The 17,568-nt window shown below is 52.1% G+C and overlaps 9 protein-coding genes across 9 annotated transcripts; 4 read left to right on the top strand and 5 right to left on the bottom strand.

Moving 5' to 3' along the window:
• Window positions 1-18: 18 nt before the first annotated feature.
• On the top strand, window positions 19-886 carry STEHIDRAFT_89555 (proteasome maturation factor UMP1). Its single transcript, XM_007298241.1, has 5 exons — window positions 19-43; window positions 99-257; window positions 372-473; window positions 572-665; window positions 734-886. Exons 1-5 carry the CDS (start codon window positions 41-43, stop codon window positions 796-798), a joined length of 423 nt encoding a protein of 140 aa, XP_007298303.1. The 5' UTR covers window positions 19-40; the 3' UTR covers window positions 799-886.
• Window positions 887-953: 67 nt separating this feature from the next.
• Window positions 954-2,041, bottom strand: STEHIDRAFT_117506 (short-chain alcohol dehydrogenase-like protein). Its single transcript, XM_007298843.1, has 3 exons — window positions 1,910-2,041; window positions 1,688-1,847; window positions 954-1,617 (listed from the first exon to the last, which is right to left on the bottom strand). Exons 1-3 carry the CDS (start codon window positions 1,979-1,981, stop codon window positions 1,109-1,111), a joined length of 741 nt encoding a protein of 246 aa, XP_007298905.1. The 5' UTR covers window positions 1,982-2,041; the 3' UTR covers window positions 954-1,108.
• A 358-nt stretch (window positions 2,042-2,399) lies between these two features.
• STEHIDRAFT_71321 (ammonium transporter) lies at window positions 2,400-5,088 on the bottom strand. Its single transcript, XM_007298110.1, has 10 exons — window positions 4,968-5,088; window positions 4,862-4,883; window positions 4,747-4,804; window positions 4,645-4,657; window positions 4,208-4,564; window positions 4,092-4,151; window positions 3,622-4,035; window positions 3,410-3,543; window positions 3,153-3,335; window positions 2,400-3,068 (listed from the first exon to the last, which is right to left on the bottom strand). Exons 1-10 carry the CDS (start codon window positions 4,999-5,001, stop codon window positions 2,787-2,789), a joined length of 1,557 nt encoding a protein of 518 aa, XP_007298172.1. The 5' UTR covers window positions 5,002-5,088; the 3' UTR covers window positions 2,400-2,786.
• A 529-nt stretch (window positions 5,089-5,617) lies between these two features.
• STEHIDRAFT_89550 (FAD/NAD-P-binding domain-containing protein) lies at window positions 5,618-7,890 on the bottom strand. The gene is made up of 8 exons (XM_007298240.1): window positions 7,579-7,890; window positions 7,326-7,522; window positions 7,155-7,249; window positions 6,884-7,085; window positions 6,688-6,825; window positions 6,143-6,634; window positions 5,995-6,083; window positions 5,618-5,935 (listed from the first exon to the last, which is right to left on the bottom strand). The coding sequence occupies exons 1-8, from the start codon at window positions 7,865-7,867 to the stop codon at window positions 5,764-5,766; spliced, it is 1,674 nt and encodes a 557-aa protein (XP_007298302.1). The 5' UTR covers window positions 7,868-7,890; the 3' UTR covers window positions 5,618-5,763.
• Window positions 7,891-8,019: 129 nt separating this feature from the next.
• On the top strand, window positions 8,020-10,279 carry STEHIDRAFT_164767 (uncharacterized protein; the record flags this gene model as incomplete). The annotated part of the gene is made up of 5 exons (XM_007298842.1): window positions 8,020-8,952; window positions 9,211-9,456; window positions 9,509-9,683; window positions 9,757-9,768; window positions 9,861-10,279. The coding sequence occupies 5 exons, from the start codon at window positions 8,020-8,022 to the stop codon at window positions 9,917-9,919; spliced, it is 1,425 nt and encodes a 474-aa protein (XP_007298904.1). The 3' UTR covers window positions 9,920-10,279.
• A 196-nt stretch (window positions 10,280-10,475) lies between these two features.
• STEHIDRAFT_117503 (uncharacterized protein) lies at window positions 10,476-11,920 on the bottom strand. The gene is made up of 3 exons (XM_007298841.1): window positions 11,537-11,920; window positions 11,239-11,474; window positions 10,476-10,972 (listed from the first exon to the last, which is right to left on the bottom strand). The coding sequence occupies exons 1-3, from the start codon at window positions 11,843-11,845 to the stop codon at window positions 10,897-10,899; spliced, it is 621 nt and encodes a 206-aa protein (XP_007298903.1). The 5' UTR covers window positions 11,846-11,920; the 3' UTR covers window positions 10,476-10,896.
• Window positions 11,921-12,492: 572 nt separating this feature from the next.
• STEHIDRAFT_151820 (uncharacterized protein) lies at window positions 12,493-13,461 on the top strand (the record flags this gene model as incomplete). Its single annotated transcript, XM_007298840.1, has 1 exon — window positions 12,493-13,461. One exon carries the CDS (start codon window positions 12,493-12,495, stop codon window positions 13,459-13,461), a length of 969 nt encoding a protein of 322 aa, XP_007298902.1.
• A 228-nt stretch (window positions 13,462-13,689) lies between these two features.
• On the bottom strand, window positions 13,690-14,809 carry STEHIDRAFT_45926 (dienelactone hydrolase; the record flags this gene model as incomplete). Its single annotated transcript, XM_007297884.1, has 6 exons — window positions 13,690-13,744; window positions 13,839-14,048; window positions 14,111-14,183; window positions 14,252-14,514; window positions 14,584-14,645; window positions 14,702-14,809. 6 exons carry the CDS (start codon window positions 14,807-14,809, stop codon window positions 13,690-13,692), a joined length of 771 nt encoding a protein of 256 aa, XP_007297946.1.
• A 740-nt stretch (window positions 14,810-15,549) lies between these two features.
• On the top strand, window positions 15,550-17,564 carry STEHIDRAFT_71311 (Las1-domain-containing protein; the record flags this gene model as incomplete). Its single annotated transcript, XM_007298109.1, has 6 exons — window positions 15,550-15,663; window positions 15,720-16,052; window positions 16,132-16,529; window positions 16,623-17,024; window positions 17,107-17,224; window positions 17,294-17,564. 6 exons carry the CDS (start codon window positions 15,550-15,552, stop codon window positions 17,543-17,545), a joined length of 1,617 nt encoding a protein of 538 aa, XP_007298171.1. The 3' UTR covers window positions 17,546-17,564.
• Between the last annotated feature and the right edge of the window lie 4 nt (window positions 17,565-17,568).

Genomic DNA, 17,568 nt, shown 5'->3' with positions numbered 1-17,568 from the left:
CGTGACGCGTCGTACATCCTCTTCTGCTCTCACCACCACCATGGTCAGTACTTCTCCTCCTTAGGCTGGACATTGAGCTCACTTTGGTTGCCATGTAGGATCCCTCTCTTCGCATCGCACCCTCTGCCGCACCCAAGTCTGTGTCGACGAACGACACCGCCAACTCGCTTGGCCTTCATGATTCTCTGCAGTACGGGCCACGCAGCCTCGCCGCAGAGGTCAAGTCCACAGATTTTATCCGTGCTCGCCTCGAGAACGTCAGTACACGCACTCTTGCAATACATGTTCTTCTTCATTGTTTCCTATGTTACAAGATCACTAATGAGCATATACATGTTTGATACACGGGCTTACGCGTCGCGTCAATATAGTGGGAGGAGACCCAGGACAACATGATGCTTACCATGCAACGCAACATCTACGGTCTCCATGCGCCAATGACTACCCTCATGGAACGCAAGATCGTATCTGTCGTGAGTTATTCACTTCCTTCCGCCAAACACTTACGCGTCGCATCGTCTGTGGCCCACCCACTCACTCAATATTCACCCTCCACTTTCCCGTGATTCAGAACCCGCACATGCCCGCTCTTGCTCAATCTAACATCCATCTTGATATCCTTATGGGTCGCGACGAGACACTTGATGTTGCCGATTTCTTCGGAAGTAGGTGCCACATTCGATATATTGCGAGTCACGTGACTCTGACTATCGTATTCACCCTTATTCACCAGGCATGGAGTCGGGTCCTTCCATGAATATTCATGCGGACATGGAGAAGAAGTTGCGCATGCGGTGAAACAGCTCTTGAATTGTGTACGGACTATATCGATGTGGTTGTATTGATAGCTCCTGCCTATGTGGCATGGTATTGACGAGACCTTTTTCCCCTTTCCATTGGTGTGCGTATCCCTTTCTTTCAAGGTGGGAGTACAGAGGCTCTCTGGTATAGTATTTCGTAAGTATGGCACTGGCACATCCCAAGATGTCTGACAGTCTCGACAATCCATGGCCACTGTTCGTACAAGTATTCTTTCCCCCAATCATTGACCCCTACACGATCTTCAATTTCATTCCCCTTCAATCTTCAATACCTCCACCACCACCAACTACCAAGGCAACTCATACCCATCTCTATGCCAAAACCTCCCCGTCTCCTCAATCCCCTTCCCCCTCAACACCTCCCAAAGCCCCTCCACCGCCACCTCCGGCTCCACCGTCTCCTTCGCCCCCGCCTGCCCCGCATCCATATTCGTCCTTACCATCCCCGGATGCAATATCACGACCACAACGCCTTTGTCTTTGAGATCAAGCGCGATGCATTTGGAGAAGGAGTTCAGAGCGGTTTTGGACGCGCGGTAGGCGTAGGAACCGCTCGTGGAGTTGTCGGCTATGGAGCCGACGCGGGAGGAGACGTTGCCGATGCGGGGTGGGAGTCTGCTGGAGGAGGAGGAGGAGGAGGAGGAGGAGGAGGAGGAGAGGGAGGCAGCGGAGAGGAGGTTGGGGAGGAGGGCTTGTGTGAGGAGGAGAGGCCCGAAGGTGTTGATTTGGAAGATACGGTTTAGGGCGTCTTGTGAGATCGTCTCGAGCGTGTCTTGGGGTCTGGGTATGAAGACGCCTTCAAGTATGTAAGGAGCGAGAGTTATGATACGGCGGGGTGAGATGGAGGATAGAGACGCGAAACTTACCTGCGACGTTGAGAAGGATATCGAGAGGTTGATCGCCGAATTCTTGAGCAAAGGTTGTGATCGAAGCAGGGGAGGACACGTCCAGGTGATGTTTGTGCTCCGTCTTCAGGCCGTTGAGGGCCTCGCCGATCACGACGTCGGTCGCGTAGACGGTGTAGCCCTGTCAGTCCAGAGTGAGAAGATGAAATGTAGATCGGTGCGAGGATGTCAGTGTTGTAATACCTCGTCAATGAGTTTCTCTGCGAACTTGTGGCCCACGCCGCTGTTCGCTCCAGTGACTACTGCAGTCGGCATTTTTCGATTTATTCTGGATATACGAAAATAGTCTGATAGGGAGAACAAGTACTTGAAAGAAAGGGCAAGAAAAGGCGAAGCCTGGGTCAGCAGTTGTTTGGTTGGGTGTGGGTATTTATAAGTAATTCATGCAGAAACCGTACGGTGCCACAAGCCCCTGAGTAAGTCGTGATGCGGATACCGTCCTCGGTGTTAGGTTCGGTGGGGATCAGTCAGCTTCAAGTTGGAGCTTTGGATTCTTATGAAGCAGACTCGGGTGCTAGACCGGAGTTTAGTACTAGAGGTCGAGCGATAAGCTTGAGTAGATTGACGAGCTTGAGCGTCATAAATGAAGTAACGTTACGCTTCGAGATCCTGAGACTTGTGGTCACCAGTCAGGCTGTTGACGGTGTACTGTAATATATGACGGTCGAACAGAGGGATCGTGTAAGTAGTGTGTGTGTGCGTGTATATTGTTTGTAATGTGGGATGTTGAGAAGTTGAAGAGAACAACATGTATGTACGTATGGCCTTTGATAATGTGAAGCCTCTCGCTGAACCTCAAATATGAACCGTAAATACGCATTATATACGCAGACGCAGAGAAATAACAACAACAGAGATACACCTCGACGACAAAGGGACACAGAAAGATGGCTACAATGTCAACAAATACGACCTCTTAAAGACCAGCACTACGCGGCTATGCCAAGCCCGCACTCCATTTTTGGACAGATAAGACCAACCATGCAACACCCAGACACATCCTGCCATTCGAATGCCCCAACCCAATGTGCAAGCCGCTCAAACAACGAAACATCGCCGATCACACCTCCCTCACCAATCCATTTCCATTCTGCCCATGCCCATGCCCATGCGTGTCCTTTTCGTTGTTGTTTTCATGCTCATTTTCCTCTACAGTCTCCACACTACTCCCAACCTCCGCCTTACCATGCCTAACGCCCGCCGCGACCGGATGCGAATGCTCGTGATGCACTTCTGGACGCGCGTCCATAGGGATGGCGACTCCGGAGTTGAAGTTGGGACGTGCGGTCCAGTCTGTGTAGTCTCTCCGAACTTCGATATAGTCTGTCGCGAACTCCCCGATCTGATTTCCACCACCAACAACCACCGCAAAAGTGTGATCAGCGAACCGACAAGACGGAGAAACGGAGGGGAAAAGAGTACAAACCTGATCTTCGTCCATGCCCAGTGTTTCTGCCTCGTCGTCCGCCCGTAGGTGCAGCCCCGGGATGAAATTGATAGTTTTCGCAATGAGGACGGTCATGACGAACGTGTACGCGCAGACGGCGCAGACGTAGGCGAATTGTATGTAGAGCTGTTTCCAGTTGTGGTTCAACCACCCTCCGGGGAACTGTGCGCCGAATTTTCGTGGTCAGCACTTGATCGGAGGAGAACATAGAGAGAGAGAGAGAGGTGGGCTCTTACAGAGGTGTTCACGTCGTCGAGAGCGATGATATCTGATCTTGCGAAGATGGCGTTCACGAGGAGACCGATGATACCACCGACGGCGTGCTCAGCGAAAAGATCGAGTGCATCGTCAATGCGGACCAAGAACTTGACTGTCCACAGCCAAAGCAACCGTATACTCTCGTTAGCTAAAGACGGAACACGAATAGCAGAGGAAACTTCGAACGCACGCTTAGTCGCATAATTACACACAGCCCCGCTCAAAATGCCCGTAATCACGCTCGCCCACATCGGAATGAAACCAGACGTCGGCGTCGCCGCGACCAACCCCGCAATCGTCCCAGAACAGAACCCAACCATGCTATACTTCCTCTCATACCTGAAATCAAGCAAGCACCAGACCATACCTCCGAACGCGGCGGCGAGCATAGAATTCCAAACGGCGCAGATGGCGCGGAGATTCGCACCGAACGCGGAGCCGCCGTTGAACCCGAGCCAGCCGAACCAGAGGATGAATGTGCCGAGGCCGACGAGGGAGACGTTGTGTGGGCGGAAATTGAGTAGCTCTTTTTCGCGACGGCGACCGAGACACCAGGAGTAGGCGAGTCCTGCGACGCCGCTACCGATCTCGACGGGCCCACCACCTACAGAGAGTTCAGATTATTACTCTTTCTGGTCCGGATGCGAGTGAAAGACTGACCAGCATAGTCGTAGACACCCCAAGTGAACGCCCATCCGTTGGTCGACCAGACCCAGCATGCTGGGGAGGGCTATGAACATCACACCCACGAGAAACATAGTTCAGGAATCACTCACCGATAGGACAGTAAACTATCGTCATCCACACGAACGAAAATATCATCGCCGGTAAGATCCTTCCCCTCTCCGCCAAACCACCCATCAAAATGCACACTGTCACACAAGCGAACTCCATCTGATAAAACGAATACAGCAGTTCCGGAATTAATGGCGAGCCGGGGGAGGGATCAGCGAGAACGTTCATGAGGCCAAAATTGTGGAGATTGCCAATGTAGCCATTGGTGGCGGTGGTGGAGAAGGCGAGGGAGTAGCCCCAGAAGTACCATTGGAAGATAGTGACGGCGTTGGCTGCGCCTACAGCGTAAATAAGGGATAGGGCAGATTTTCGACGTGATAGACCAGAGTAGAGGAAGCCTGAGAGCACGACGAGTAAGGGTTGAGTCAGTTCAGTGCTACTCGGTGAGGAGGCGGTGTGGGGAAGGTGAACCACGCACCGAGGCCCGGAACCTGGGTTGCGAGGAAATGATATGCAATGCAGATTGTCGTGAGGAAACCAGACGGCGAACTCGATAAGACATAATGAGGAATGCGCGGACCATTAAAGATACCAAGGCACCGCAGAGTATGATAAAGGCGACGTCTCCTCGGTCGTATCTTCAAATCAAATCGAGATATGGTGAGTATATAAGGCGCGGGGTAATTGATGCGCACTGAGTCTGATCCACGCCATCCCCTGTTGCATGGATTGGTAGGAAGAAGTGGTGAGATATAGTAGTTATGCAAAGAAAAGACGACAGGGGTCCAGTGTTAGACTTACGACGAAGGAGTCGTGTGACGAATTCGTCCAGCATATTTCACTGAACAATACGCTCAAACCGTGCGGATTGAATAGGAGACGAGGGGGATAGATGACCACGGAGGGGATAGAGGGGGTGTGGATGGGCTGTGGGAGGAGGTGGGCGTCCAATTCGTGGGATGGCCGTAGCTGGGGCCGTCAACGGACGGAAGAGTTAGGCAACGGACAGGGCGGTGGCGAAGATGTCAGCCCCGCTAAGCCTTCCGCGAGAAAACTTCAGCAGGTCAATCACTCCGAACATCCACAGTCGACGTCATTCTTCCTCCACCGTGTATACCGTCGGCGCAACTTTGGCTACGTTTCCATGTCGCCAGCGCCATCCAAATATTTGCAGCAGTATGTCAGGCAAAGCGTCCGATCGAGGCTGGAGAAGTTGGCCACGGGCATCGTCGACGTCGACCGCCTTCCCGATCGGTCCAATATCCTTTCCTTTTCGGGCAACCATGCCTCGGTCGCGACCGCCGAAAACGCCCGAACAGGTTCGCCGTTCCAACTGACTGCCGTGCATTGCGCGTGGTTCAATCGATGCCTCGGGCCGACTTTGTAGCGACTGTCGACCCTTGCGAAACATGCTCGACCTCAGTGGCCACAGTGCATAAAGCAAGAGAAGTCGGGTACTAGTTCTCCACAACACTAAACGACGAAGATTATAACATAGGATCGTACGAGACGGTTCGATAAACAATTAGCAAAGCAATATATAGCGATGAACACAATCCCCCAGTCAGTAGTGACCTCATCCAAGATCCTAGCATCTTCAACAATCCCATCCATACACAAATGGACCCTTTGCCTTCTCCTGCGCCGGCGCACCGCCCTCTTCGTCCGACGTTTTGGGAGGACAGATGGCAGCGTCGTACTCCTCCTTCAGTAGCCAGTCTACGACATTCCGGGAAGCAAGGGTCTCAGTTTCCATCGTTGACATGAATCTAAGTTGGCCAGAATATTAGTGACGATTATAAGGTGAAAGAAAACAAGGCTTGCTGACGGTTCAAATGCGTTCACGTAGAACAGTCCTCGATCAAGCTTGATGGGAGGGAAGGAGGCAGTTGGCGGCAGAACGGGATATGGATCCCACTGAGAAAGAAATTCATCAGGATCCCAAACTCTTACACGCAATCAAGAAATTCACTGACCTCCTTTCGCAAAACCCAGCCGACCTGTCCTTGGAATACGAAATCAAGCCACTCATCCGAGATCTCCTCCATGGAGAAGATCTTGACGACCCATTCCTCCTTCTCCTCTTCTTTGATTTCCTGCTCATCCTCGCCGGCGGGCTTGGACTCAACCTCCGTCTTCCTCAGCTTACTCAAGTAATTCAGCGAATTGAACTCTGGGCTCTTCCCACCCTTCCTTGCACCTTCCTTCGTCGTCAAGATACTTATTGGCGCTTTCGCACCCGCTCCCAAGCCGAAGTACGCCGGGTTTGGGTTGGGAGCCGTGGTGGTGAGAAGCGTGACGTGTAGGTGAATGTAAGGTTGTTTGGGAATGAGGGAGTGGAGATCAGAGGGGAGGAGAAGGGAGGAGAGGTGGTAGGGTGCCGCGAGGATCACAGAGTTGTAGTCTGTGGTTTTTGAAGACGTAGATAGGGTCCATTTTGTGGATGATTTGCGGGTGATGGAGTTGACCTGACAAAGTTGGTTAGCAAATTATCAAAGCATTTGGTGCACAAAGCGTTTACCTTGGTGTTGAGGAAAATATTGGCGCCGGAGATTTCAACGAATTTGTCGAATATTTGCCAATTGCCACCCTTGACGCTCGCAGCACCCGAAGCTGCCATGGAACAAGCAGTTTCAAGCGCATGGATCCTATCGATGTCCTGCGGACAATGTCAGCCTCAGATCAAGAGTTGCGCTATATAACGTTGCCCGACGAACCTGTGCATAGTTGACTCTTGTCAAAGCCTCTATGATTTCGTTCGTGAATTGTGGAGAAACGCCATGGCTGGCGAAATACTCTGCGCCGGTCGTCGTCACAAGTTCAGACCATTTGAACGCTTCGACAAGATCTGTGATGTTTTCCCATGAAGGACTTTCTAGCCCGTAAGCCTTGTCCATCTGGTCCGTCATTGTTTTGACTCTATAGTAGAAGTCGATCAGTTGACGAAGTCCTGAGGGTGGAAGAATGTATGAGAAGAAGACTACATACAGCTTCTGAGCATTCATAGGAGAAGTGAAGCCATAACGCCAGAGCATTTTGATGTTGTCGAGCCAGCCACCAATCGTACCCTTCATGGTCCCTTGCTAGACAACCGATTGAGATACGTGTCAGTCGCACAGCCCTAACGCCACAGTACTAGCCAAATAGGGGAAGCCTCACCGTGATGATGAATTTCTCTCCATCCCAGAAGCCCAGCTCTCCCTCATCGTCATCCTCCTTGTTCGTAAACCCATACCGAGTAAGGTTGAATTCGTCAGAAGCCCTCCACATGTTCCTGTTGATCTCCACGAAAATGGAAGCACCGAGCTCAATAGGCATGTACGTCGTGTCGTTGTATGGGTATACCGTCGTACTCCCTGCGCGCCAGGGGCTCAAACACTGAACGGTGTGAGCAGGCAAGAGAAGCACTCACGTCCACCAATGTAGCCCTCCTTCTCATAGATATCTACCTCTACATCAAGTCCATACCTCTCCCTCGCCTTTGCAATCCAGAATGCGGCGCTTGAGCCCGCAGCACCGGCACCGATGATAGCAATACGTGTCGAATTCGCGGCAAGCTCAGCGTCTGGTACTTGCTGTACCTGTTGGGCGAGCTGCTGTTCGAGAGACATAGATGGCCATATTTTATCAAGAAGAGGGACCTGGAAGGCCGAAGCTAGCGATGAGCCCGAGAGTAGGATGGCTATAGCTTGTGTGCGCATGGTGGACGCAATGGAAAGACGACAAGACGCGCAGGGAACGGCGACGCGAATCCGCGATCGTTTAAAAGACCTACCACGTGACCCTGGCGCTTCCTCCTCAGGGGTCGGACCGGATTGTGGGTACCTCTCAATCTTGCTCGAGCACGACGACGATGACCTCGACGCCAATAGCAACGATTCCCTCTGAACTATTACAGAAGATTCTGCTCTTTTGTCATCCTCGCGATGTTGCCTCATTCTCTCAAACCTGTGAACATGCTTACGATGTAATATACTTCCCAGAGCAACAATATCTCTGGCGCGAACTCTTTCTCTCCTCGTTCGACGATCCCCGTCCTTCTCTGTCTCCTTCACCTCAAACGACGTCCAAACCTGGCTCCCTTACATCGCCGTATGACTGGCGAACAGAGCTTCAGCGACGTGTTCGAGTGGAAGTGCTCGCGATGGAGGATGCCGACCATCGAGAGGTGCTCGAAGTCCTAATGGATGCAATTACACAGGCCTCGCCTATTCATCCGAGCTCATGGACCTCTGACGGATACGAACCATCTCCTAATCTCACATGGGCCGCTAACGTCGTCGAAGATTCATCCCTTCTACGCTTCGACCCTCTATGGACCCAGATCGAGCTCACCGCCCATCTACGCGCGTTATTTGTGCAAACACTACTCACCGACGAGTCCAACAGTTACCTCGACCATCGCCTACGTGCGCGGACGTACGTCTACGATCTTCGCAACTATGTTCGCTCGAGGGAATGGGGGCCCTATCGCGAGTTCTCTAACGGACTCCAAGAGGACGCGGATGAGCTCTCGTCTTCGTCATCGGCTTCGGCTTCAGTCGCAACCAGAGGACCACCAGGTCCTCATGAAGTGGACTGGACCCATATCAATGCGCTCGCCGTTGTCGTAACCGCTAACTTGCGAGATATCGATACGCGCTGGCCGGAAGAAGCCCTCGACCGTCCGCCGCTGTTGACGAAAGGCTTGGAGGCGACGCGGGCGTATTCAGCCAGGGGAACGCATCCGGAGGTGAGGAAGATCAAGGAGGATTGGGCAGGTGTGGATGGGCACTGGCTAAGGATTGTATGTTTTTGTGATTACCAGTGTGTATCATTTCGAGTTATGCCTTGTATCATATCCTTCTTCTGTACAGTTCGGCTGATGGACGGGTTTTATTTTATTAGCGATCTAATCCGTATGTATGGTCTCATACCATAAGCACCTTCGATGGCCACTAAGCATGAATATCACACTCGTCGACTGTAGGTTTCAACGTGCGTACCGCTACCCGCCACTGTACTGCTAATCGCCGCACTCACACCACATATCATATCTCTGCAGGCCAATGGTCACCGGCCCTCTTTCTTCGACAACGACATCGACGAAGCCACCCGACTCCTCTCTCTCAATCTCCGATTCGTCTCCGTCGAGACCGACCCCTCCGTTCTCGCTACTCTACCAGATCCATCCCGACCACCGATCCAGTTCGTTGGCCACATGCGTGGTGTGGGTACAGGTCAGACTGGGAGCAGGGCGACGAAGGGTACGGTGAGACTGATGAAAGATGGGAATATAAGATGGACTTTTGTATGTCTTTTTTGTAAGCGTTGGCGGTCGTTGATACTAATGACAGTTGCAGGTCTCGCGATACGACGGGACGGACCAATGGAGGTCGGTCGCTCTTCTAGTCCTCGTTTTATCTTGGCTCTTCAACGTAGCTTGGTACGATCACAGCTCCGAAGGCGTCCAGCTTGGCGGCGTATGCAGTGCTGCAGGCGTGGTGGGCACCTGGACTGGCTTTCACCATGAGCGAGGTGTGTTCTTTGTCCGGGACATGACTTAAAATTGAACCCCGTCTCTTATTCCATCACGATATCTCATTTCTAGGCGATCCGGCTGGTAGGTGCCCCAATCCATTTATCCACAACGTCCTTACCCCTCTCAAAGTAAAGCAGCTCGAGTACTGAAGAATATGTAACTTTCGAACACAGGTCCGTTCTGGCTATGGAAAACCGACACGGAGATTGCGAGGCCTCCGTGGCCAGAATGACTATTGGCGCTCGAGGGTTAAATTCGATGGACATCGGCCGTCGGATGTGATACCTGTCAAGTATGGTGAGGTATCGCCGTGGGTGGTCGGGAGGACGGAGAGAATTATATAGAAGGGCGGTTTAGTAGAGTGTGTACGATACGTTTTGACAAGATATGTTCGCGCTGGTGTACATGAAGTGGATCGCTGTTTTCTTCTTCTTTCTCTTTGCTTCTAGAGGATGGATATATTGTTGTACTTACGCTTAGACTTCTTCATTTGTACTTACATGTTGTTTGATTAGTAGTAGCTCGAACCAGAGTTGACTCGGGTAACGATGATGTTGTCGATAACTGAACTGCATGTACACTTCAGATAAACGACTTACGCGCGAAAAACAACGCCCGGCTTGAGTCTTTCATAGGACGAGAATCGTCTGAGTACTCCGATGGTAGATTCCGCATGCTTACCGGAATGGAGAGACATGATAACTCAACACAGCCAGGCTAGCACGCCAGCAAATACCTTCACCTCAGTGACTCTACTTGTCTTCACTCAGGGGTATCTTCGTTCGTCTGGACTTCGGTCGGGAGAAGTTACAACATGAGATGGGTCGAGATTGGTAGAGGTGAGTAAACCACTAGAAAAGCGAAACATTCGTCTACAAAACTAAAGCCATGCATGGATAGAGAGGTGATTGGTTTGGATCCAGGAAAGAAAAGAACTGTGATGCGAAAAAGGTAGAGAACCGCGTCCGACAGGTGCTAGTACCGAAACCGTCGCGGATCTCCAACGTAGGGTGGTTCGATGCAATCAATGTATTACTAGTCGTATCAATACAGGATATCTTGAATGAGCGAGCGAGGGAATGCGGGTGTAGAATGCCGAAGATGAATGTCGAAGAGGAAGGCAACAACGTGTACAGGTTGAACAGCATAACAGAGCCAGAATAAGATAGAGGATGGAGGAGAACCGGAGAAGGGCCGTGGTGTGATGTCTCAGGATCCGATAGAGAAGGATTCCCCGCAGCCGCATGCGTCTTTGATATTCGGGTTCTTGAAGACAAACTTGGAACTGCAGATGACAAGGGGGCAGGCGAGCGAGCGCGCAAATTCAGAGAAAACACGGGTATTCGTTAGCTCCACATATCCGAATAATCCCGAACAATAGATCATGATAATGAGCAAATGAGAAGGCAGAGGAAAGAGCAAACGCAAAGACGGCAAAGCAGAAAGCATTGTTGTCGTCGTTTCTGCGAGTGTAATGCGACAGGGAAAAGTGACGTGTGATATGAAGGATGGTATAGTAGGAATGACGCGAACCGAAGAAACAGAACATACCTCAGCGCGTCCTCCTTCCAGTCCATCTCACTTCCAATGATCGAGAACAATGCCTTGCTGTCGATGACGACTTGAACACCATCCTGGTTGACGACCTCGTCGAACTTTGAAGGCTTGTCTACATATTCAAGGTGGTAGGAAAGGCCGGCACAACCCTTGTTGCGTACGCCAATCCGAATTAGTTGTGGGGTTGGACTGTGGAGCAATATCCGAAGGCGCTCGACGGCGGTGGGGGTCTGTTGGTGAGATGAGGATGAGAAATGGAGACAATTCACGATGTAAAGAATCAAAGACGCACGATGGACAGTGCAGCCTTCCTCGCTCGTATTTGGGGCTTGGGGCGCTCAGCTTTCGGAGCAGGTGGTGGCCTAGCAGCCGTTTGTGGGGACGCAGCGTCCGGGTTAAGAGGAGTCTTAGAGTTCGGGACCACAACGGGTGGGGAGTCGTGTAGTGGTGGGTCGTGGTGTGTTTGAGACGTCGAGGCTGTTGGGGTAGAAGACTCTGGGTTGCGCCACGCAGACATCATCGCCCGACGGGTATGCATAAGTGTTGGGGTAAATGTTCGCGACAGGCGGGGCGCTGAGCGCAGGCAGGTAAGTGTAGCCATCGTTGTCGTTGTCGTCGTCGCCGATGGAATGCAGCGAAGTACGGTCGAAGTGGTTGGGGAGGATGTGTGGTGGTGCTGGTCGAGCAGACAGTTTCGGTTTTGTCGCAGCGCTCAGATTGATGTCAGCCAACTGCCAAATCAGGATGACTCAGCCACCCGGCCTTTCCCAGCGAATCAGGTGCCGCCGTTTTGTGTGTTGATGGGCCACAATCGCCTCGACCAAAGCCGCCTCCAGACGCTCTCCAGACTCTTCTCGCCGTTCCCAAGCCAGATCCATGTTGATCCATGTCGTCCGACACAGAATTCGAACACGTACATTGACTGCCGTGTTGTTCCGATGTCGCTTTTCTCAATCCAAGTAGCGTGGCCGAAGTTCGTGCACGAGACTTGTTAGTAGGCGCAGGCCCTAACAAAATGGGCACACCTTGCCGCCGACTGAGTTTTGCTAGGAACGTCTGTTCTCAGCCTCTATGGCGCACTTATCCCCCTTGTTTGCCCAACTATACAAAGTGACTAGGCGCTTCAGCATTTTGTCCATATGCTCGTATCGATGAATGCGTTGCTTATAAAGCACGAAAGGCCCCCGGCCAACAAACAGTACTGCTGAACTCAACAGGATCTTTGGCTCTCATTCTTCTGCACTCACTATGACTAGTGCTACAGTCCCGAGAATCTATATCCACCCAGATGCGCACGATACTGTCCTTCCACATCTCCTCCCTCACCTCCCCTGGTCTCTCAATCAAGAATACCTCATAGTTCATCCAGCCTCGTCGTCGTCTCTCGTCCTCGCTTCATTTGCCCCTACCACGACTCCACCCGATTCAGAGCCATGGTCCGTCGCAATCCTCGACCTCTCCCGCCCCGGTGAGGTCGAGTTATGGTTCTGGTCCTCAGTCGAGTTCGAGCCTTCACATCCAGCGCCAGAGCCTAACAACGACGACCCGCCGCTCGAGAAGGCTCGATTTGCTGAAGCCTACCGGCTTCTACACTCCACTCTCAGCTTCATCGCCCACCTCTACCCAACCAAACATATCCTTTCCGTTGGCTCTCTGAACATGCACTACCTCCCGCACATTCCACCCGACGTCCTACAGCGCCTCACAGAGCCATACGTGAAACTCCTCTTCACCCGAGATACCGTCGCCCCTGTCACGGAGGCGCACGAGGCACGGTACATATGGAGGACGATGGCGGAGGAAGACCTAGATGAGGTGGTCTCTACGTCAGCTGTGAAGAGGGTGGTGGCGACGCTCGCAAAGCTCTCGAATACGGGCGCCTATCCTCGTTCATCTCCGAACGCGAAAGGGCCAGACGCCTGGTGTTTCACCACTATCGAGGGCTCAATCGGTACACTGTACGTTCGGCCCGAGGCACGACGGACTGGACTGGGGAAGGCGGTCATGCGGGTCGAGCTCATGAAGATATTCGATGGTGTCGGGGCTGATGAGTGTGATGGGTCGGAAAGGTGGAAGAGGGATTACGTTTCGGTGGACATTGCGGAGAATAACATAGCGAGTATGGGAGTCTGCAAAGGGCTTGGAGCTAAATGTTGGAGGGGGTGGAAGTGTGTGTGGTTGGGGATTTATTTGGACAAGTTTAGACAACCTGAGTGATAGGGGGGCATAATGTCGTGCATGCTTGTTGGACGTATATCGGCACACAACGAACAAATTCTCACCACAGATGTTATCAATGATTGTAACGGATAGTGTAGCAGGCTAAACAGTAGTACGATCTGGGTATTTCCATTCCATTCACATCGAGTTTACATGATCATACACCACCTCGACAAGAGCGTACATCGCATATCCCCAACGAACATCGTACAATGGAAAGGCAATTCAAGCAAGGACTCCCTTGAAGAAGTTGCAAAGTCTGTTGTACACGTCCTCGAACCTGCGCCACACGCCACGCCACACAAAGCTTATTAGCCCCTATTCTCTTTGATTGGAACGAGAGGAAACTGTGTCTCGTGAAATCTGGAACTCACTGTTTCTTATTCTCTTCGTCGTCCAGGTTCGACCTCGCAGCGGCCCATCCGTGGAACATCGTCTCGTACAGCTTGCTATCGTTCTTGTCCGCGAACGGCTTCTTGGATATGATCTCTTGGATCTTGGTGAACTCGTCAGCGGGTTCGTCAGGAGAGACGTAGAGCGCAAGAGGAACAGTGAGGGATTTAGCATCCTCGGAGGAAAGCATACTATGATAAAAACACGGAAGTCAGCATCGAGAAGGAAGAAAAGAGAAACGAATTCTACATACGCGGGATGCATTGTCGCTACGCCGCTGAAGACTGTGTCGGACTTGGATCCTTCGAGAACGGAGACTTTACCACCTATACATAGAAACATCTCTAGTTAGTCTCAAATATCCCACAGCGTACCTAACCGAAATGGTACCGACCCCAGCACAAGCCGTACACTACCAACTTCTTGTAGCCATCCTTCTTCAGCGCCTCGCCGGCCTGGTCCACTTTCCCCACCGTCTTCGGCGGGTTAGCGGTCCCGCCGAAGAAGTCCTGGAGTGCCTGCTTTTGTTCATCGGTCTGAGGCGGAAAGTTGTCGAGGGAGATGGGCTCTGCGGGATAGAAGAAGTTGGGCATGAAGACGCGGGTGTTGAGGCAGGAGGCGAGGATGTCGGCGCCGAGCTGGGTTTGTGGCTTGAAACTGTCGAATTCATGAGGGCATTCAGTACAGGGATGGGAGTTATGGATGGGACAAGAGCGTGGGACTGACCCGAATATATCAAACACACAGAGAATGGCGTTGTCGCTCTTCTCTGGGCCAGTGATGTAGACCTGAGCATGGCGAGGCATAAGTGATGCTTCAGACGGTGCTGGAAGACGATACCTACCTGCTCAAACCCTCCCCATTTCTGGATACTTCCCTTGGGCTGATACGAAGAGGGTACAGCAGGAACCGTGCAGCAGGCCTTGTTATCGTTATGAACCGTGGTCGACATTTTCTTGCTATGAGATGAGAGACGTTTGGGATTAAGATGGGAGGCGATCGTCTTGATGCGGTTCATCATAATTTGAAGTACTTATACTCAACAGGGTTTGGCTGATGTCAATCTGGGGATGAGACGACACCCATCGTGTACCTGCTCCTCTTGCGTATTTGACCAAGCCCGAATACGTCACTTGCACACGCACACGGAATAGAAAGGAACCCGTTGCACAATTCTCGACTCTGACTTGCAGCAGAAGGTTCACAGCCGTGGGAACCGCGTCCGGAATCTTCCACAATAAGGAATCGGTCCGTCGCGCGTCCGGCTTTTCCTCTCATCGACGCTCACCACCGCTCTCGTCGTTCTCATCGCGGAGCAACTCTACGTCGGCTTTGGCGTAGGGTATGGCTGTGGTTTGGGCCAGAGGAAGCCAATTCAGCGAGCTCAATTAAGCCGGAGCGCCTCCCAGGATTCATCGGCCGTCGTTGCATTATCGTGCGGCGGTGTGGGAGGTGCTTGACTATGGCCTCGAACATCTTTTTCTCATGTTATCTGTATTTGCGTTCTATCTGTATCTATCTCAGAATTGAATTGAATTGAATTGTTCTTGATCATTCGTTTTTCGTGGCACTCAGTGCAGCATGCGTGAAGCTCTACACAATTTTTGAGCTTCAGGGCGGTCCGGCGGAACGCGTCAAGACGCGTGAAATAATCCCAGAAAATTCATCCTTCACTCATACAGCACGACCACCATGAGACTTCCCCGACGAACACCCTTTGCTTCTCTCGCAGAACTAGATGGACTCTGCTCTTGGATTTTCGCTGATGAAAATGACTGGCAAGCACGAACGCTTGCTCTCAACAGAGTGTGTACAATTCCCATCGAAAAAAAGTGCCACACTTCCTGATACTTACAGCCAAGCTTGCAGCTTGGAAAGCTATAACTACCCTTCCACATGCCCTGGAATCCACACACGCTATTCTATCCATCCTCGTGCAAGATTACAGCGACCCATCGCGATCCCAAGGTGGACTTTCCGCACAGTCATCCCTCCCACTGCGCCAGAGTTACGCCACCTCCATTATTCGACTAGTCAACGGTCTCGTCGATCCTTTACAAGTCGGTGCATATGCCCGTTCTATCGCTTCTATCGCGGCGCAACTAGGTCTTCCAGCCTGGTTGGTCGAATTGAGGCATGCAGCTACACATGAGGATCTACCTAGTCTTGAGATCCTGAGGGAGGCTGCGAATCAGGTACGTCTGCGCGGGTACCATACTTGCACGTTTGGTAACTGACAAATACTTACATGCACCTGCGATTTTATCTCTGTAGTCGATGAACTGGCTTTTCCACCATTACTTCCTCCCTACATTAAACCCCACCCTCCCCGACCCATCCACATCGACCTCCTCTCAACCCACACTTCGGCCTCTGGAGCCTCTCCTAAAACAGTATAAAACCCTTCTGAAAATCGTCACCCGCGATGCCTCGCTCAGAATGCAATATCGGCCTGAAATAGAAAAGGTAGAGAGGGATATGGAGAGATGGGTGGCGGAGGCGGTAGTGGCTGCTGATGTGGCGAGCGGAGAGTTCGCTTGGGGTCGGGAGGCTGGTGTGGATGGGAACGGAGAAGATGAGGCGGACGATGTGGACAGTAAGGAGAGGTGGGCTTTGAATAAGGTCTGTGATGCGTTGCTGGAGAAGGGCATGCTTGTTCCGTTGTCGAAGAAGTAAGTGGTCATAGACCCCGCTCCTCACCGGGACAGTCATCCAATGCTGACATCCCACATCTCCTTCTTCTCGGACTGTACCTTCTCGCATAGAAAACGCGCGACCCAAAAATCACAGTTCCTCCCCTCGCCTTCAACGCTCGCGATCTGGACACCACTCCTGACCCATCTAACAACGCACCACCCAGCCCTTCCCTCTACCCTCATATATCGCATCATCTCGCAACTCATCCAGTCTACTCCTCCCTTGTCTCCCTCCTCGGCGCCAGCCCCAGTCGAGCGAGATCCCTCATACGACCTATACCTAGCCAGTTGGGTCACCTGGCTCTGTAGTCCGGCCGCAGCCACGACCGCACACACCGTAAGGACCGGAATTGACGTCGAGGATGAACGCGAGATCGTAGCACAGCGGAGAGAAGATGCGTTCGTGATGCTGGTCAGTGGATCAGGCCCCGGAGCGGTCTCCAATGATTTCAAGACTCCCAGCGGTGACCCGTACGTTTCTTCCTCCCATTTACTTTCGCAAAAAGGAAGGGAAGGCTGATGTTTCTATTTTTCTTCTTTTTTGTGATATCAGGGCTCATGTCCTGCTCAAAGCATTGTGCACCTCTGATGCCGGGCTCGCGGATATACTCGAGCAAATCACCGCCGCTCCCGTGGAAGCACCATCGCTTTTCGCGCCTGACTTTACTCAGGTAGAGTTTATTTACATGATTTTTGCTTCATCCGACCATCGCTGACGGGATGCGCGCTACCTTTCGTAGTCTTGGACAGAAGACGCCATGACCGTGATGGACGATCGACTACGATCTATCCTCTCGTCGTCTTCGCCCTCTCCCTACGGACTAACCGAGTCCCGGGAGCCCGACGAGCCCATGGCCGGCATAGAAACAGTTTCAACAAAAGAAAGTCACGCAGGACCGGCATCAGGGTTGGAGCTACCGAGGGGGTGGAGCCTGATGGATGAAAGGCGATGGAGGGCTTGTCCGATAGGGGTGTTTGTCTCTTACGAGTGAATGCGAACAGCAGACTTTGGGCG

The sequence above is a fragment of the Stereum hirsutum genome, assembly GCF_000264905.1.
Source record: "Stereum hirsutum FP-91666 SS1 unplaced genomic scaffold STEHIscaffold_1, whole genome shotgun sequence".
Classification (NCBI taxonomy): Eukaryota; Fungi; Basidiomycota; class Agaricomycetes; order Russulales; family Stereaceae; genus Stereum; species Stereum hirsutum.
Note: the sequence above shows the minus strand (reverse complement) of the source record. Positions and strands in the feature narration are given on the sequence as shown.

Bases quoted from the DNA above. Each gene is read 5' to 3' on its own strand.
- STEHIDRAFT_71321 (XM_007298110.1), bottom strand. From the start codon at position 5,001: ATGCTGGACGAATTCGTCACACGACTCCTTCGTC. The intron at 4,036-4,091 runs GTCAGTCTTTCA...AACTCTCTGTAG, and splicing joins GGGTGTCTACGACTATGCTG to GTGGTGGGCCCGTCGAGATC. The intron at 3,544-3,621 runs GTGCGTTCGAAG...GGCTGTGGACAG, and splicing joins GTGTAATTATGCGACTAAGC to TCAAGTTCTTGGTCCGCATT.
- STEHIDRAFT_117503 (XM_007298841.1), bottom strand. From the start codon at position 11,845: ATGGCTACACTTACCTGCCTGCGCTCAGCGCCCCGCCTGTCGCGAACA. The intron at 11,475-11,536 runs GTGCGTCTTTGA...TCTCACCAACAG, and splicing joins GGAAGGCTGCACTGTCCATC to ACCCCCACCGCCGTCGAGCG. The intron at 10,973-11,238 runs GTATGTTCTGTT...TGTCATCTGCAG, and splicing joins TGGAAGGAGGACGCGCTGAG to TTCCAAGTTTGTCTTCAAGA.
- STEHIDRAFT_89555 (XM_007298241.1), top strand. The intron at 258-371 runs GTCAGTACACGC...GCGTCAATATAG, and splicing joins TCCGTGCTCGCCTCGAGAAC to TGGGAGGAGACCCAGGACAA. The intron at 666-733 runs GTAGGTGCCACA...CTTATTCACCAG, and splicing joins TGTTGCCGATTTCTTCGGAA to GCATGGAGTCGGGTCCTTCC.
- STEHIDRAFT_89550 (XM_007298240.1), bottom strand. From the start codon at position 7,867: ATGCGCACACAAGCTATAGCCATCCTACTCTCGGGCTCATCGCTAGCT. The intron at 7,086-7,154 runs GTATGTAGTCTT...CTTCTACTATAG, and splicing joins CCTATGAATGCTCAGAAGCT to AGTCAAAACAATGACGGACC. The intron at 6,826-6,883 runs GTTCGTCGGGCA...CATTGTCCGCAG, and splicing joins CAAGAGTCAACTATGCACAG to GACATCGATAGGATCCATGC.
- STEHIDRAFT_117506 (XM_007298843.1), bottom strand. From the start codon at position 1,981: ATGCCGACTGCAGTAGTCACTGGAGCGAACAGCGGCGTGGGCCACAAG. The intron at 1,848-1,909 runs GTATTACAACAC...CTGGACTGACAG, and splicing joins CAGAGAAACTCATTGACGAG to GGCTACACCGTCTACGCGAC. The intron at 1,618-1,687 runs GTAAGTTTCGCG...ACATACTTGAAG, and splicing joins TATCCTTCTCAACGTCGCAG to GCGTCTTCATACCCAGACCC.